Source organism: Trachemys scripta, chromosome 15 (assembly GCF_013100865.1).
Source record: "Trachemys scripta elegans isolate TJP31775 chromosome 15, CAS_Tse_1.0, whole genome shotgun sequence".
NCBI classification, from domain to species: Eukaryota; Metazoa; Chordata; order Testudines; family Emydidae; genus Trachemys; species Trachemys scripta.
Window position 1 is genome coordinate 13,891,511 of NC_048312.1, and position 18,446 is coordinate 13,909,956.

An 18,446-nucleotide genomic window follows, 5' to 3' on the forward strand; every position below is an offset into this window, starting at 1 on the left:
CTTCGTTATAGTGAATGACTTGCTGAAAACCTGGTGTAATAGGCATCACTTGATAGTGCCAATGCACTTCCCAGTTAACAACCTTCTTGGACCTGACGGTTACTAATAGCTTAGGTTGAATTTACTAAATGTCTTTTCTCATTTAGTGCCAGGGACTGTTATATTAAGATGCAAAGTGATATTACCCAATAAAACGTGCACTTTGCATCAATATCTAAAGTGAATGACCTATTTATATATGAACTCAATCAAATGGCACAGGAAAGAAGAATGACCATATGAAAACTCATTGCCTTAGGATTTGAATTTACCTTCAGTAGGCAATTTCAGAATTTTTTTTTTACAAATTGCATGACAATGAAGTTATTAGAACTTTGCATAATTTCAAGGCATATCAGTCATATCAGTCTTTTTTTAAATAGGAAATTATGCTATTATCTATTTATATATTTATTAAAACAAACAACAACAAAAGCCGTACAGGTGAGTCAGAGCCACAGATGCACATCCAAGCTTTCCTAATTATCAAGGAGTTTTGGATCTTGGTTTTTGGATTGGCCACTGTAAATCAATGAAGTCAGCCACAAAGTATGCACATGGATCAAAGCCTCTCTAAAATTCTGATGTGTCTGGAGCCAGGAGTTTTGTTTGGGCTGATCTTTAAATATATCTTTCTATAAAAATTAGGTTAGATTTTGCAAGTTCTTATTCAGCACTGGTCTGTGGCTGAAAGTGGGAAGAGGAAGAAAAGCAGAAGCTAATTGCAAACCAACAGTGACGTTTTTATCTACTTTGAGTCTCATGTGTTGAGCATAAGACACACCCAGCTGTAGCGTCCACTAATGCTCTCACAAGGGTCTCAGTTTTCCTCCAGCCAGCAGGATTTTCAAAACTCAATGGGCAAAGTCAATGTATTCCATTGCAAGATGTTAGTGTGGTCCAAAGAGAGACCCCTTTCTTAGAGGATACAGTGCCCACGCCACTCCTACTTGCTCCAATTAACTTAAATTAACTGGCTCAGTTGCCTTGATTGCAGACTTTTTGTTTTTGTTGTTTATGATGGGCCCATTTGGGACAAATTGCCTTGGATTTACATTATCGAGGTATACCAAAAGAAAAACCAGGAAGGTGCGTCTCATTGTTCATGACAGTGATTTAATCCGATGCATTCCAATGGGAAGGGTAACATTGCTTATAGCCTACACTTTATAGATTGGATTAAAGAGGTATGGGGAAGTTTGTGTTCCTGCTGTCAAGGCGATTTTAAATTGTACTGTGTCATCTGATGCCCACAAACTAAGATGAAAGGAAAGCTCTAATGCAATATGATGTATTTTCAAAGTCATACAGCACCTCTCCGTAAGTGATTGTATTGTTGTAAACCCTCATTTCAGGATAGACGTTTTCCAGGTACCACTTAAAACTCCGGCACTGCAGTCGCTGTCGTAGAGCTATTCTTTCTGAAACATCTCCGAAGTCAACTCCTGGGTTCTGCAAAGCAGGAATAGAGCAGAGAAATCCCATCATATCGACTTGACAGTTGTTTTCTTTACTTGAAACCAACCTGGAGTTTAGTTTGTTTGCAAGCTACATTTCCCCCTTTCCTTTGTAAGTAGCTACATATTGTACAGCTGACCGGGACAACAGACAATAAATAGTAATGGAAAAAGAAGAAAAATGAACAAAATAACCAACAAAAAACAAAGTAAAAACAACATTTAAAAAACTGAGATTATTGGCACATAGAGCTGTGCTAAAGGTTTGCAATGAAACTTTAATGTAATTGACCTGGTTACAGATTTTGTTACAAACTCAGGGCCTAATTCTGATTTAAGGGTACGTCTACATTGCAGCTGGGAGTGTGAAATGCAGCTTGTGTAGACGTACCCATGCTAACTTGCTGAAAATAGCAATGAGGGTGTGGCAGTCCATGCCACCGCATCCTCACTGCTATATTAAAGCTAACCTGGGTACATCTACATGAGCTGCAAATCACACCCCTGGTTGCCGTGCAGACACACCCTATGGGTACGTCTTCAATGTAAGCCCAGGGTTAGTAGAACTTGAGTGAGCAGACCCTGGGTTTGTTAAGATAGGGCTTAAGCATCTACACTCATCTGTAACCACAGTTTAGGAATTGCAGAACCCTGGGTCCCAACCTGTGGCTCCAGCATCTACATTGCAATATGCAGGCCTGAGTCCAACCACCGTCCCAAAACGTGGCCGCTCTAGCCCTTTGTTCGTGTTGCAGTGTGGGAAAACTTGACTGTCTGCCCAAGCTGACTGTCCAGAGGACAAAGAAAGTCAGCTCGTGGGATTGTGGAATACTTTGTGGTGGACTCCCAGAGCATGAGTCCTGTGGGGCTGCAGCCACACTGTAAAGCAACAGGGCTTGAACCCCGGGTCCCAGTTTGGCTCAGGCTCGGACCCTCCACCCCCCTGGTGTTCTGGGACCCTGGTTCCAAGGCCTAGGTTAGTGCAATTTGTGTATAGAAGGAAGGAGTGTTAGGCTTGAGCTTGAGTTCAAATCCTGGGCTTACACTGCAATGTAGTCATACCCTAAAACAGTGGTTCTCAACCTGAGGCCCGCAGGCTGCTTGCGGCCCAATCAGCACACAGCTGCGGCCCATGTGACATCCTCAGGGTCATACAGGTAGTATTGGATGCGGCCCACAATGGTAAATATGTTGAGAACCACTGCCCTAAATTATACCAGTTTTACACTGGTATAAGTCCAGTAACTGATTTCTACAGAGTTAAATCAGTGGGATGGAATTAGGATTAAGCCCCCCCAAAACTCAGAACAGGCCTGATAAAAGATTCATTACATGTTCTGTACATGGCATCCATTCAAAGGAATGTGAAGACGAATCGTGTATTATTTCTGGCTACACTGAAGGAGAGTATCTTTCATATGTAGTTGATATTGCACATCATTCAGCGTGAAGAAAGTTAATTGCTAGACATAGGATCACTAAAGTTGGTAGGGAAAGGATTACAAGAAAGGGTATAACCAAATCTTTGGTGCATTGACATACTGTTTTCTTGACTTGTTAAAGAAGTTTGCCGGTTCACAGGAGCATTGTTTTGCTTTTGTGTATCAATCAACCATCCTCTAGCCAGACTGCAAACCATTCATAGACTCTCAGTGGCTTGAAACAGCAATCAAGTACAGAAAGGATGGTGTGAATTACAATGGGATGCTGTAGGCTGATAGTAGCATTGCTAACGCCTACCCTATCTATTTCACTGGCAAAGAGCACTCACTATTCTACAGTTAGGTGACCCATCATCTCATTCACTATGTCAGTTCAATTGAAAGCGAAGCTTAGTATGACAAGCAGACATGCTTTGCAGTTCCCTGTACCGTTGTGTCTGTTCTATGTAAGCTATGGTCATATAGTGTATAGATTATTGGCTGGTGGTGTTGGTACAACACACTCAATGCTTAATATGGAGATGAATAGGGTAGATGGTTCTTGTTGATTGAGCGGGGAGGTTTTTACTCCTCTAACACCCAGATGATCTAATCCTATAGCTAATGAGAGCACAGTACGTTTTATTTCTCAGTTTAATGCCCCAGTGCAATGGAGCTGTGAAACAGCAGCATCCTAACTTTTTTCAAGAACTAATGGGGTTATTTTTACGATCTATATTTTATCAATCATTTTCTTTTATGGAAAGTAAGTTTTAATGTACCATGCTTCTTGCTGGTTTTATGTCTTCCAATATAGATGTGTCTGTTTTTTTCAAAGCACTGCTTTATGTTTTCAGTGCACAAAACAGCATCAGAAGGTAATCCCTGAGAAATTTAAGAAAATCATATTTTGGCATAAATGTTTATTTAAATGTCTTTTTTATTTTTTACTCTCAGCATTCATTTGTGGAAACCATCAAGCAAACAAATTTAGCAGTTTCTTTTTTCTCTTCCCGTCAGAAATCTAAGAGCCCTTTCAAAGGGATGCTAACCTGGCCACAGTGGGTTTAAAGGAAAATGTTTATTGATGCACATTTTTACGTCATTCCCACACCAAGATCAGGACCCTGTTGTGCTAGGTGTAGGGTGACCATATGTCCCGATTTTGGGGGATTTTTCTTATATAGGCACCTAATACCCTCCACCCTCTTCCCAATTTTTTACACTCGCTATCTAGTCTCCCTAGCTAGGTGCTACATATACACATAGCAAGAGATAGAACGTGCCTACACTGTGACCAAACACCAAACTACAAAGCTGGACCGTTTGGGCCTGATTCTCCCATCCATTATACAGGTTTTATGCTGGTGAGCTCCATTGAATCACCCCAGCATAAACTGGTGTAAACGGAGTGGAGAATCAGGCTCAGCGTGTTTATTTGTATCACGCACCATGACATTTCTTTGTAGACATTTCAGGGTGCTTATCTGTGTAATATTTGAGTATCTCAACGATGAATGACCTCATAAATGAATGACTTCCTCCCAGGAATCAAATAAGCCCAGTTCAAAGGTGGGTCACTGCTCATCAGTGTGCAACTGAACTTATTCTGGGGAAACAAATTAAGATGGCTGAGTTCTTTGTTTTGAATATTTGCTGCTATGAAAGTGCTCTTCCTCCCACCCTCGGTTAGTAGTATCACCCAGTACAGACAGAGGTAATTTAGATCAGATATCCATAATTCTCTGCCTCCATTTACTCAGGTTATAGCGTGTTCTCCACTTACTGTCATTGGTATGTTCCATGCCATGTAAACATGTGACTTGAAGTCATCCATCCAGACCTCAGCAGCCCGCAGGGCATTGCGCTTTGCATAGTAATCGATGTCATTGTTGTAAGGTTTCTTTGTGCGTTCAATGTGGGCAACTCTCGAGCAAGGTAACACTTCCATGCTTCCCCCGCACTGCCAGACCTGTGAGAGAGTTGGAGGATAAAACAAACCATGAAACAAGAGCTTTTCCCTGGAAAACAGGCTGATATGACTATCTATGGTAAGATATTGTACAGCGGGTGATATGTCAGCCTCTGATGACTTGAGATAGAGTCACTGCTCTTTGAGCCCTTAGGCAAAGGAGCAATTGCATGAGAAACCCTAACCCCGGGATGTTAGGGACTGGATTTAGGTGGTGTAAACTGACACAGGTCCACTGAAGGTAGCTGAGGATCTAACTGTGGCTGTCATATTCCATTTCCTGGGCTGTGTGCTTGTGTACACTGGGGCTTATTTCCTGCACCCATTTCCATATAAACGAATTCACTGCTAATAGCTCAGGTATGCCCATGTCTGAAAGAAGCCATGTGATGCCTGTGCAGTGGGCATGGAACGTATCAGATGGGGCATTATGTGCATGAGAAATGTAATCAGAAAACAAGTGGGACACCACATTTAACTTCCCACTGTACAGAACACATGTTTGATTTTGAAAGTCAGGATGGTCTTCCTTTTTAAAATTTGCCCGAGAACAATCCTGCCCAACCCCTTGGGTACGTAAGGCTACCATGGCCACATGGTCCCTTTTAGGTTCTAGCTTGAGCAGAGCTAGCCCGTGGATGTCTGCCTGTGCCAGGAATTACATCACCCAGCTGCTGTATAGACATACCCTTGGACTACAAGCCTGCACACGGGAGTGAGAGTGAGACCTGCTCCTACACCACTTTTTGGACTGCACAGACTTTAGGGTTCATTGTGTAAGTGAGCAGGTGCTCTAGGAGCACGTGGGCAAGAGAACTGGGGAATGGACAGAGCATTTACTCAACTCCCTGGACCGTGCAATACACATAGTGTCATAATCTGCTGCTAGTATAAGCCAGCGGTAAATTCCCTCTGTCCCTTGACCAAGCCAGGGGGGAACAGAGAGGGAGCTGTGTCAGAGGTGTCTCTCTAGTCACAATGCCTCCTAGCATTACCCCAGCGCTGCTGCAGCTTATGCAGCTCAACGTGCACCTGAAGTCTCAGTCCAGCCCTAAGGAAACAAAAGAGATCTTAAAATATACGCAAGAGTCCATAGCTTTCATATCGCTGAGAATAACAGCTCCTTTTCCACGCAAGTTGGACTCCATGAAAAGACAAGGGATTTGGACCCGACACATATTCAGAAAGACAACCAATTACTTGGAGAATGGCAGATAAAATCCTGTTCCTTGACGCTGCTTTTTTTTTTTTAAATACTTTGTTAGTTAATATGTATTTATTTATTGCCCTCCTGGTTGTTGACTAGTAAATCACTGGCCACAGAAATTTGCATTTCATAAATGAAACACACTGAAACACACTGCTCATAAATTTGGACTGATATACGCCTAGAACTTCCACTGTGAAAGGAAAGTGCACCCCCGTCCCCCCAAAAAAGGGAAATGTGCAATACTCTTCAGTGTATTGTTATTTGTCCTACCCGGCTTGGGATTCAGCCATGTAATATATTGTACATTTTTCTCTCTCTTGTTATGGTTAATGACCTTGTAATTTTTATTTATATATTTTGATACCAAGGGTAAATACATTATCTGAGTGGCAGATTTATTTCCCTCTAACAGTGCTGCTTAGGCAAAATGAAAAACTAAAAGGTGCTAAAGCACAGCATTAAGAGAAATCGTTTAGCTCATCTATAAATTCAACACAAGTAGTTATTTCCTGGTGATGAATTCTCCCCAGATGAAATCCACAGGGGACCTGGACACCTCGCTTTGAAGAAAACAGCACCAGAAAAATATTGCCTCAGGGTACAGAATGCTTGCCCTGTCAAATATGCTGTGTGTTGCTTACAAGACAGTGCAAATTTGCACGATTAACCCATCTGCAAGCACTCAGATTGCTTTACATCTCATTCCTGTCTCCCCTCTTCTGCCATCCTCTAAACAGGAACGAGATATCTGTGAAAGATGAGGCACAAGAATCCTTTGTGAGCTGTGATCAACGATGCCAGGAAGTGGAACATTTCAGGTATGAAACAGACAAGATAGTTCTGAGATACTGCCACTCAGACTCTCTGGTCAATTCTCTATGGAGGGGTACATCCCTTAAAATGTCCTAGGGTACGAGGAATATCCCATATTCATTCCCACATCTTATAAGACTTAGCACTTACACAGCAGTTCTCACACAGAGCTCTCAAAGTGCCTTATTCAGGTGAGTAAGCATCAATATCCTCATTTCACAGATGGGGAACCAGAGATGCAGAGAGTTTAAGGTCCACACTTTCCAGACTGGTCACAAATTCTGGATACTTCCATTTTTGGGTGCCCATTTTAAACACACGTAGGACCTGGTTTTCATAGGTGATGAGAACCCACAATACCAAGTGCTGTTTCTAGCACCAGGAGCCTACGTATGCTCTTTGCTCGTTTAATGGGAAATGCCAAAGGGAGTATCTTCTTCCAGACTACTGAACACAAGACCCAACCTGGCTCTTTTTTCCCCTAATGTGATTTAACATGGCCCAGATGTGGCACAATGCTCTTTGCTGTTAAAAAAAAGAAAAGACAGACAAAAACAACAGGAAAGTATTCTGAAATGAGCCACCCTGGTTCACACATTGAGAGTTGCCCAGCTGTAGCACTGGAACAAGTAGGGTGACCAGACAGCAAGTGTGAAAAATCAGGACAGGGGGTGGGGGGTAATAGGATCCTATATAAGAAAAAGACCCCAAAATCGGGACTGTCCCTATAAAATTGGGACATCTGGTCACCCTAGGAACAAGCAGGACAGGGAAGGTACAAGAGAGATGGGAACAAACTAAGGCATTTAGCCAACCATTTGTTCTTGAAACAATGCCTCGGATTGCCCCATACGTGAGAAACAGCTGTGTCTTTTATTCTGTTCTATAGAAGTTCTTGTACTGGGCTCATCATTGTCATATCTACCAGCAGGGGAACCTCAGACTTTCCAGGTTGTTCTGTGAAGATGAGAGTGAGAGTGTTGTTATTCCACTGGAGGAGAGACAAGAGGCTCGGCCTTCTCAAGTCTGCCTGTCTCCAGAGATCTGCCGGAAGACAGGGCCCACCAGACTACTTCTGGAAGTCTTGCCTCATCTGCCCGGCAGCGTGTCTCCATCGTCAGTCACCCTCCCCAGCCCCCGTACTCGGTGGCCTATAATAAATAAGTCCAGGAGGACACAGACTGCATTTGGGCCCCGGTGAGCATCACCTGGTGTCATGTTTTAAGACTTTTTCAAGTAATTCCAAGAGGCACTCAATTTATTTCCTAAGTGCAGTTGATTTCCAGTTTGAATACTGATCTTTAGGCAGCCATAAACAAAACTGATCAAATTTTCTATTTGCAACATAAACAGACATATTAAATATTAAGAAGAACAACTACTCACATCAGTGCCAAATTAATGTCTGAGTGATATTGTTTGTGCTTTATGCTGAAAAACTTAATGGTGCTAATGATAAACTATACCTGTACATCTCAGATAGGCTGGTATATAGGAAAATATTTGCTGTACACTCCCTGTAGTTAATTAACCCGGACATCATATGGCAGATACCAAAGAGATTTCAGCATTCAGACTTTGTTTCCATTTACTAAGCAAAACTCAAGCAATGTTGTGATTTCCTTGATCCTTAATTTGTTTCTATGCATCAATTAAATTCTATGTAATCAAAATAAATGGGCAGCTTGGAAGGGATATAAACCCTTGTGCTTCATGGCATAAGGCAAACTTTAACTCTTGAAGGTTAGGAAGGAACTTGCCCTTAGGACAGATTTTGCTATAATTGCTTGTTGCACCTTCCTCTGAAGCAGCTGGTAGTAGCTAGAGTTGGCCAAAAAAGGTCAATTATTATTTATTATTATTATTATTTATTATTATTTTCAGGACATCTCAAACACATTTCTTTTATTTTTCAAAATTTCCAGAGAAAATTCTTAAAATGTTTCAATCAAAAAAATGAAACCACAAAATGTTTGGTTTTCAAAAACCCTTTTTGATTTAAAAAATTGGTTTTAGACAAAAATTTCAGTTGTTGAAAGCCAAAACTTTTGACCAAAACCAAAATATTTTTGTTTTCTGTTTCTCATTGAAACACTGGAAAATGCTGATCAAACCAAAAAACTGTCCATTTTGGTTCAAAAGCCATTGTTTGTCAAAGAAAAAAAAAAAAAAAAGCTTGAAAAAAAAATGTGACCAAATCTGCTATTGGCCAGTGCTGGAGACAGGACACTGAGCTAGATGCTTGTCCAATCCTGTATTCCTATAGTGCCTAGAAAGAGGACAATGTCTAGATGCTCTCAAACACTGCAGCTCAGAGCTATTTCCAATACTGCCATGCCCTGCTGGGTGAGTGTTAATGTTCAAAAACATCCCGGGATTTAGAACGCAACTAAATAATTTGTAACCAGGGTGGTCCCAATTTTGAAGAAACGTTTACAAAATTACAGGATTGCTCCACAGGGGCCTAATTCTCTTTAAATTGAAATGTGTCCTATGTTATTGTCAGCCATTCAGCCTTTAGAAACCCACTTTCTGAAAATATTTGTCCATTGAGTAGTGCGTGAAATGATTGGTTTTACCTCAGAAAACTAGAGTGGATTCCAAATGCTTTATGACCACTTTTATGTGTGTGTTTAAAAGCACTGAGGGAAGGAGTTCACCTGCATTTCAAAAGCAGCTGAGGTTGGAGATTATTCCTACACCCACGCGCCAACAACTGCTCTCAGGATATGGTTTTGTACTGCCAACACAGCTATCCAGGAGTCATCAGTTTGGCAGGCGTGGTTATAGTAGAAGAAAAGTCAGTCTGCCCTTGGATGTGTGTTTGCCACTTCTACTGCCTTTCTGCCAGGCCCAACAGGTCTCAAACCCAGATTTGCAGAGCTGACAGGCAGCAAACACCTCCACACTGCTGTAACCAGCTCATGTTCCACTACCCCTGTCCCACTGTGGACACAGACCACAGGAAGTCCCACTTCAAGGAGTCTGACAGGCAGCAGCCTCATTAGCTCCCTACTCTATATAAACCTCAGGGGCATTTGAGGACATGTCCAGGCAACAGTGTAGTCTCCTGCCACGACCATTCCTGATTTCTGCTCTTGAACTGGGTTTTGACCGTGGTTTAATTTGGACCTTGCCTCCTGACCCAGATCCTGAAACCTGACTCAGACTCTGAGCCCTGGTATTGTCCCTAGCCTGGAACTTGACTATGAACTTCTCCACTATTCTTGGCCTCATGTTTGACCCTGTTCTGACCCTCGGTCCTGGCTGCCCTTGCCAGGACTCTGACACTTCCCTACGTGTTGTAACTGCACAGCCAGGGATATAGTTGGCAGTATGAAAACCCAGTCTAGAAAGAAAGACTATAATAATAAAAAATAGAAATCTGTATCCTGCTTTGAAGTTCTGCAGCTCAGATGTGTCACTGTTCAGGAAGAAATAAAAAGCAAATCCCTCCATTACTAAAACCTTTCACTCAAGGCAACTGCAGGTGACGAAGTATCCAGAATGCTTGGCATTAGAGCAGGTGTTCAACTTTGTGATGGATTTGCTTCCAAGTAATCACCCGTCACTGAGGATTTACGTTGCCTCTACAGAAGCACACACATTTATTGGAAGCTGAGGCACAAATTTATTAAAACAACGCTCCAACTGTTTTTGTTTTGCCCAACCCATCAGGCTGAAAGTTTAAGGTTTCTCCAAGCACGTCTCACCTACGACCAAGCGGGGGGGATTCCTTTAAAAACAGAGGATTTAATTACACGCTGGTACTGCTGATTCTGCTGCTAACAGCGGTCAATGTACTAAAGAAAGCACCCAATAGGCATTTGGGACACTGTCGTACGGGAACCTCGGCGTGTGGGCCACACATTCAGTTGCATTTATTCAGATGATTTATGCCAGATTTACACTAGGGTCAAATATCAGTATACCGTACTGGGACTAATTAACCTCGGCCTCATATTGTGGATGCCAAAGAGACTTCGGCATGAAACAAGGTCAGGCCTTTTATGCATAATAATTTCCAACCTGCTTTAACACTAGTTTAACAAACACTAATTTAACTTTTCAACCGTCTTCCCATTCGCTGAATTCCTCTCCCAGTGAGCATGGGAGTTTCACATGAGCCCAGAAGAATGGATTTGATTTTCCATCTGATCTTTGTAGATATTAAAGATTCCTTGGTACTTTTTGCAAATCCTGATGTCGTTAGCCGGAATTTTCCTTACACTCCATGGCTGCATCGTACTGTGCTTCTTATATACAGCTCCATCATAAAGAAGAGGGTGATATTAGTATAGAAAATCCCAAGCAGTCACGTCAGCAAGCAGTGATGCTAGCAGTGCCTGGACAGGAACAGACGTTCTATTCTGTCCCTTTCCGAATGCCGACCTAGATGTTTTCCTGGTGGACTGCACACCAGTTTCATAGGCCTATGGATCCACCTCCTTGTGATTTCAGCCCATCAGCCCCAGGCTAATTACACGCATTGCCCTCCTGACCACACCCCTCTTAATTCCTAGTGAAAGCAGGTTTCTTTATCTCCCAGGGAGACTCAGACAAACTAAACCAGACCGAATATAAGATCATCCGAGACTTGCCGTTTCCCATTCATTTCAACTGACGGCTGTTACAAGTCTACGTTCTGCCACGAGATGTGCCTGCTTGAGATAGTACAATTATGAGCCCTTCCAGGCTCACGGCTAGGAGCTATTTCCAGCTTCTCCTGTGCCAGGGGATCCAGCGCACTGGAGGGGATTGCTTTTTAAAAGGGACAATGATTGTCCCAGTCACTATTTCTTTCATGCAGTAGGTAAGAGACTGGAGGAAGCCAGCTTTGCATTGCACACCCCGCAGCAGGTTCCTTCGTCTCAGTCTCACCTATTGATGATGACAATAATACTTTGCACTTCTTTAGCTATTTCCATCGGAGTCAGCACTTCACTAAGATGGATGATCAGCACCTCTGAAAATAGGTATTTAAGCCATAACCTGCTAGACTTGGACTCCTTGATATTTAATTCAAATGGTTCTGAACTCCACCTAAACAATGCATACCACAGACAATAATGTAGGGAGCCTTTCGCTGAATGCCAGACTCTCACTTTTCTACATGGCACATGAAACCAACAGATCAGATAGGGGAGTTTTTAGTAGGGCTCAGACATCACACGTTTCATGATATCCCAGCATGGGAATTCTTAAAAGCCAGTGATCTGAGTTTTACTTACATTTTCAAAGTAAAGCCTCTCGGAGATCTAATGTTTTCTACCTGTGATGTTTTGAATTCAATTTATCAAAGCCATTTCAAAAGAAATTCAGGAAGGCAAAGGAAAGGAAAAAAAAAAAAACATCACTCGCTAGGCACCAGAAGGAACCTATTTAACCATCAGCAGCACAACACAGCAGAAAATAAATTGGCCCAGTCTTGCAAACAAGTGGAGGATGCTGAAAATCAAGTTAGTATTGCTCTGGAAGAATGTAACCTTATTCAGGCTCTAGAGGTGGTGGAATCTCTTCTTCGTAATGATTAAGATGACCTGGAAAGTAGGAGCCAGCACTCTAGTCTATACTTCCTTGGTGTTTGTCAGCAGTGGACATCCTCTGGGCTGCAGCCCCTGCAACCCATCCAAGGAGGTCACCAACTATTGTTAGAGGTGCTGGTGGTGTCAATCTATCTTATCTGGCCCCCCATTACAGTCATGTCTGAGCACCTGTTCCCATTCTTTCTCCTGCTCTGGTCCTCCACTGAAGCAGGTCACTTGCAACTGTTCCTCTAGTCCTCAGAAACAACAATTGCCTCCAAACCCTTGCACCAATTCCTCTGGAGCATCATGGACCTGAAACTTCCTTTAAAGCAGAGATGGAACAAGAATAGAGTGGGACAACCATTAGTTTTTGGGGCTCATGGAGGCCCTCTCAGAATGACTAATTGTGGGGTCCATGGTATAAAAGTCGTAATGAGCTCTGCCTGGAAGAAGCTGGCAACACCTGAAGGCTAGGAAGGTAGGGACATAGTAGCCATGCAATCATGGGGTGCAGTTACAGCTCACGTGGACATGCCTGAGCTGGCTTTAATCTAGCTGACTCGGTACCAGAGGCGCATGGGCTATAGAACTCCACCTGGAACCAGGGGTATTATCTCAGGCTGCCAGCCCGCGCTGACCCCGGGATGCCATGGATTCATTGCTCTGGTACCAGAGCTAGCCAGGTTAAAACTAGCTTGGGTCTGTCTACACAAGCTGCAATCACACCCTATGACTGCAGTGTAGACATATCCACAAGTAACTATTACATTCCCATCAGATCCATTTGGGCCTTGTCCAACTCCCTTTAAAATGTTGTCTAAAATAAAAACCCAAGCACACAGCAAACCATATGCCACTGAAACAAAAGCCACAGGACTATTCCTAGTCAGGCCAAGCAAAGTTTCACTGTTTGCAAGAGAAGAAGAAATCTTCAGGGTGGAAACATACAGAAGAACCATTTGACTCAACTCTACTCTCGCATGACATGGGATGTGAAAGACTAACACAACGGGAATTTTCCCAAGGAAAGTGAAAACCATCTCCTATTGCCATCCAAACACTGAACAATTCTGATTTACACTGTTCCCCGGTTCTTTAAGGATGTAGCCCAGCTATTGGTCATACTAGAAACATATTTTTAACAGGCATTAACATTGATGTTTACAGTAGGATTATATTTCTTGGTTTGTCAGTTACTTTCTAGGACCATAGGACTGGAAAGGACCTTTGGGGTCATCGAGTCTGATCCCCAGCTATCACAGGCAACCCCACCATATAATCCTGTTCATTGACTTGTCAAGCTCCATCTTAGAATTTACACCCATTTGTCCTTGTGCTAACATTGTCCTTTAGCTGAAATAGCTCTTCTCCCTCCCTGGTGTTTATCCCTCTGATGTATTTAGAGAGAGCAATCACATCCCCTCTCAGATTTGGGGCTGCTAAACAGAACAAGCCAAATTCTTTTAATCTCCTCTCATAAATTAGGATCTCCATTCCCCTGATCATCCTAGCAGCCTTTCTACCAACGATTTAGGACTAACATTGTTTGCTGGTGTTAGAGGATGCCATAATGTTAACTTGACGTTAAATATTTCCTTTTCTCTTTGAACCTACTCAGAGAATTAGAAAAAAGAGAGAAAGAGACAGCTAATATTATGCAATGTATTGCAGTATGGTATATGTCTGCTTTGGTCATTGGGATTATAACATACCTTGGCAATTATTTAACTGTAGTTGCCCTAAAACTGGTTGATTTTAATAAGCAACAAAGAGTCCTGTGGCACCTTATAGACTAACAAACGTATTGGAGCATAAGTTTAAGCTTTCATGGGTGAATATCCACTTCGTCAGATGAAGTGGGTATTCACCCACAAAAGCTTATGCTCCAATAAGTCTGTTAGTCTATAAGATGCCACAGGACTCTTTGTCGCTTTTTACAGATCCAGACTAACACGGCTACCCCCTGATACTTGATTTTAATAGATATTTTTCCTCCCTGTGCTGTCAGTCCTGACTTCAGCATTCTGTATTTAATTAGGTATGTTAGAAAAGGGCCCTCTTGCCTTTCATCTGTTCATATATGAAGCCATTTGTAGTCAGGAAACTTTTATAATAAAATATATTATGCGATCAGATTAATCATATGATCTCATTTAAGTTCACGGATCACACTTTTATGATTGTCTCTAATACCAACCATAATTATGGTTTTAAAAATGCCTCTTGAAATATCTTTTGCTATTTACACAGTGCACTCAAGAGGCAAAGATCTTTCCATATTGGCAAAACAGTTACACCGGAAAAGATCACATTTACCTGCAGAAAATCATACTCAATTGAAAGAAGGAAAGAGACACTTCTCTGGGTCTAGAGATTCTAGCTAAGATTACAGGGCACAATTCATGCTGGTGCCTGAAAATGTGATATGATCCGAAAGAAGGACTGGAAAAACAACTTGAATTATCACCTGTATTTTGACCGACAAAATGCATACACATGCACCCTTTCTAAGAGTACCTTGCTAAGAGAACTTTATACATGTTTTATGAAATGGGGCTATTTCCCTGGTCAGGGTGGTTGCAGAGCTGTATATCTATAAACATGTGAACCACACCATTGTTATTTCCCTATAAAATATTAGCCATGGAGAATATGCAGAAGCATTTCTCTGCCTCTTTTTACAGGAAGCCAATTTTAGGTGGTTGTCTTCCATTTCGAGTGCCTGCAGCTTTTCACTGTTTTTCTGGCATGGAGAATTTGTGAAGCTTAATTTGACCCATACAATCTAGATCAGACGAGTATGGCAGATTCAGTATTTTAAAATTCTTAATAGATGCCCAGCACCTATTGTTTCTCTCCTGCACACACCCCAAACAATTAATTCTTGGCAACAGGCTGAGTGTTCTGAACACAAAAGTAAGGGCTTTAACTGCATTTTGTTTTACACCCTCTCACAGAATCCTCTATCATTGGGCCTGATTCAAAGGTTACAGCTCATGCCCATAGCAACCCACTGCTGGTAAGAGATGTAATGCTTCTTTCTTTAAATAAGCCTAGAATTAATTGCATAGATTCTAGAATTTCCTTAAGCATTTGTCAGAATTCTATTGGATTGGACCTGTTTGTAACCAAACTAATCTATCCTTAGGACCTTTCTCCAGAAAATATTTATTGCTGTATTGGTCCTTGAGAAAGAATCAATGAGGTAGATAATGGAATCACAATGTTAGTCCAATAAAAGGGGTCACACATTTTCGAACTTCTCCACTGGCTCTTCACCAGGAATTTTATGGGATGTCCTTCATATACTCTTTTAGAGCAGGATCTCATAGTAACTAAAGATTCAGACATCACAGTATTGAGGAGGAGGAGAAGGACTTCTGTTAACCCTCTTACAGAAGAAGATGTAAGTATGCTGAAATCGAAATATTTCCTGGAGAAACTTGCACTCAGCAATCGTCATCATACTGCAAAGCTAAATTTTATAAGTGGAGAGATAAATCAGGTAAATTAATAGTCTGGCTGCTATGGGAGGGAGAAGATAAGGCATAAAATGACATTAAAAATGACCCATATACTTTAACCGCTAATCCGATCTCCATAAACTCATATTTTGCACAATTTTACAAAGGACATGATATCTTTGACCAGAGCATGTCTAGGGATAAAACTGATGTTTTTATGAGTGGACTAGAATCCCTTCTGTAAAGAAAACACCAGCCTCTTTCAGATGCAAAGATTTACTTTGGAAGAGGGTGTGTGTGTGTGTGTGTGTGTGTGTGTGTGTGTGTGTGTGTGTGTGTGTGTGTGTGTGNTGTGTGTGTGTGTGTGTGTGTGTGTGTGTGTGTGTGTGTGTGTGTGTAAAAATCATGAAACTTTCATGAAATGAGTATAGAATAATATTGCACAAACCAATCACATAAGACACTAAGAAAACATCCAAACCAAGATGGTTCAGCAATTATTAGTAGCTTAGAGGGTAGCTCATGTATTACCGTAGTGTTAACTGGATATAAAGAATACCTTCTTTGATGAGGTCACTTCCTAATGAGCTGCTGAGGTTGTTTTGTGCTGGGGCAGAACATTGCAGGCAGTAAGTAGGAGGTTGAAGTGGTGGTCAGGGCAACTGAGAGCTATATTCAAAAACTGACTGCAGTCTGTTAGGAATGTCAGAAGAGATTAAGCAGATCTATCATTGCCAATAGAAACTGGACCCTTCCTTTGCCGGAAACATGGAAACATCAGGAGAAAGCCTGTAGCCCATTCCCAACCTTGCAGATGCAGGATACAAGTGGCTCAAATGAACAACCTGATCCTGGGGAACTCTACCACCTACCCCCATTGGATTAAGATTTCCTAGATCCCTGTTCTACCTTTATGTGGTGAGTCAGTTCTGGGAAACTTTGTCCAATAGCTGGGCCAAGCAGTGAGGTCTCCAAGTACCTGGCTGACATAAGGCCATGCACCTGCTGGGTCCTGCAGCTGTAGTGTTGAGGAGGGGAAATGGCCCAATCCTTGAAGATTTTGGGTACCTGGCAGACATCCTGGCAACATGTCCCATTAAAGAGGGAAGATGGGGAAGATGACCAGTCAGTCACCCCAAGAAGGCAATTAGGGGACCCTTCCAAATGATACCTAAAATGCGAGCAATGGGTGCAATCGGCCCATGGGCACAGAGAGAAAAGGATGGGTCTCCCAAGGGTGAGTTTTCAGTCTTCAAAGACTTGCTGTTCTTAGGGAATGAATACAAGCTATCAGTAAATTTCACTTACTCACTACGGATGTCCTCTTTCAGTCTGAACCAACTGTTGTTGGTTCTGATAACTCCCAAAGTTTTTCTCTTGCACACTATAAATGCGATTATCTCGTATTTAAATGACTAATTATGCTGACCAGTGTTCCTTGTAACATATTCTTTGAGAACACATTTGCTGAGGATCGTTTTTACCTTTGCTATTAGTACAACTTTTATCCAAATCAATAGAATCTCTGTCATTCATTTCTGCACATCTGCTGGTACATCATCTGATGGTACATATGGCACATTGTATTGTATCTGCTAAAATTCAATACATGGACACTTGAAAAAACCTCACATAGGGTCTGTGAAATGTCATTAAAGATCAGCCAATCATCCCTAGCTCCCTACTTCCCAATCAGATTATTGCTTTAGGTTGTTTCTTCTTGCTTATCCCAAACGACCCCAGAGAAAATTTTCCTCTAAATTCAAGTCTCAGCAAGGGATAAAGATGTACGTACGGTAAGCTTAAACCAGAAAATCAACAGCTGAGCTCCTGCTGAATTTAAGTACTCAGGAAATAGCTGTTCTGTTACAGTCTAAGCTTTACTAACCTGCAGCTGAACCAACCGTGATGCTGACTAGTCAATCCGCAAGCTTTGTATGCAACGCAGAACCACCATTCAATCTGCCACAATCCTGTACAAATTGGTATCTGCTAAAAAGAGGCCCAGAACTGGATCAGTAGTAGATGGAGCAGGATATGATGCAGGTATTGTGAGCCCACAACAAGAGTAGCTGGGCTACTGCAACGCAGACTGGAGATGCCTTCTCTGAGCTGCATAAGGAAGACTATTAAAACCTGGCCAGGCTATAATTGGCCCTATCAGTCACTGGTATTCCTAATGCATCCAAGCATGGCAGTGTCTAGGCATTAACATTATTATTCTCTCATTTTCATAACTGCTAAATTCTCTCTTTAAAGAACAAAACAGATTTTTTTTTAATAAAACCAACCTACAGAATCTTTTTATTTACCACATTTGTAATTTTTGTCTACAGTGTCATTAATTTAAATCGAGATCAGCATGTTCCTCAGCCATTAATCAATCCAGCGTTGGCTGAACAGACCTTTTAAAGAGACGCTCAATCTGGCAAAGCTGCTGATATTGGGAATGTGATGGTCTGAGACTTTGATTTCCAAAAGATAACCAATGTTGAACCATTGGGGTCTTTGGCTCCCCCTAGTGGTTACACCATTAAGACTC

General features: G+C 41.9%; 1 protein-coding gene across 6 annotated transcripts in view; it reads right to left on the minus strand.

Annotated features, from left to right (window-relative positions):
* GALNT9 (polypeptide N-acetylgalactosaminyltransferase 9) overlaps positions 1 to 18,446 on the minus strand; it is a 681,070-nt gene that overhangs the window by 17,876 nt on the left and 644,748 nt on the right. For all 6 annotated transcript variants that reach the window (XM_034791125.1, XM_034791126.1, XM_034791124.1 and 3 more), the window contains 2 exons: positions 4,704 to 4,889; positions 1,354 to 1,491 (listed from right to left, as the gene is read on the minus strand). In XM_034791125.1, coding sequence (XP_034647016.1) covers positions 1,354 to 1,491; positions 4,704 to 4,889 — 324 coding nt within the window. The remainder of the gene's footprint in view (positions 1 to 1,353; positions 1,492 to 4,703; positions 4,890 to 18,446) is intronic.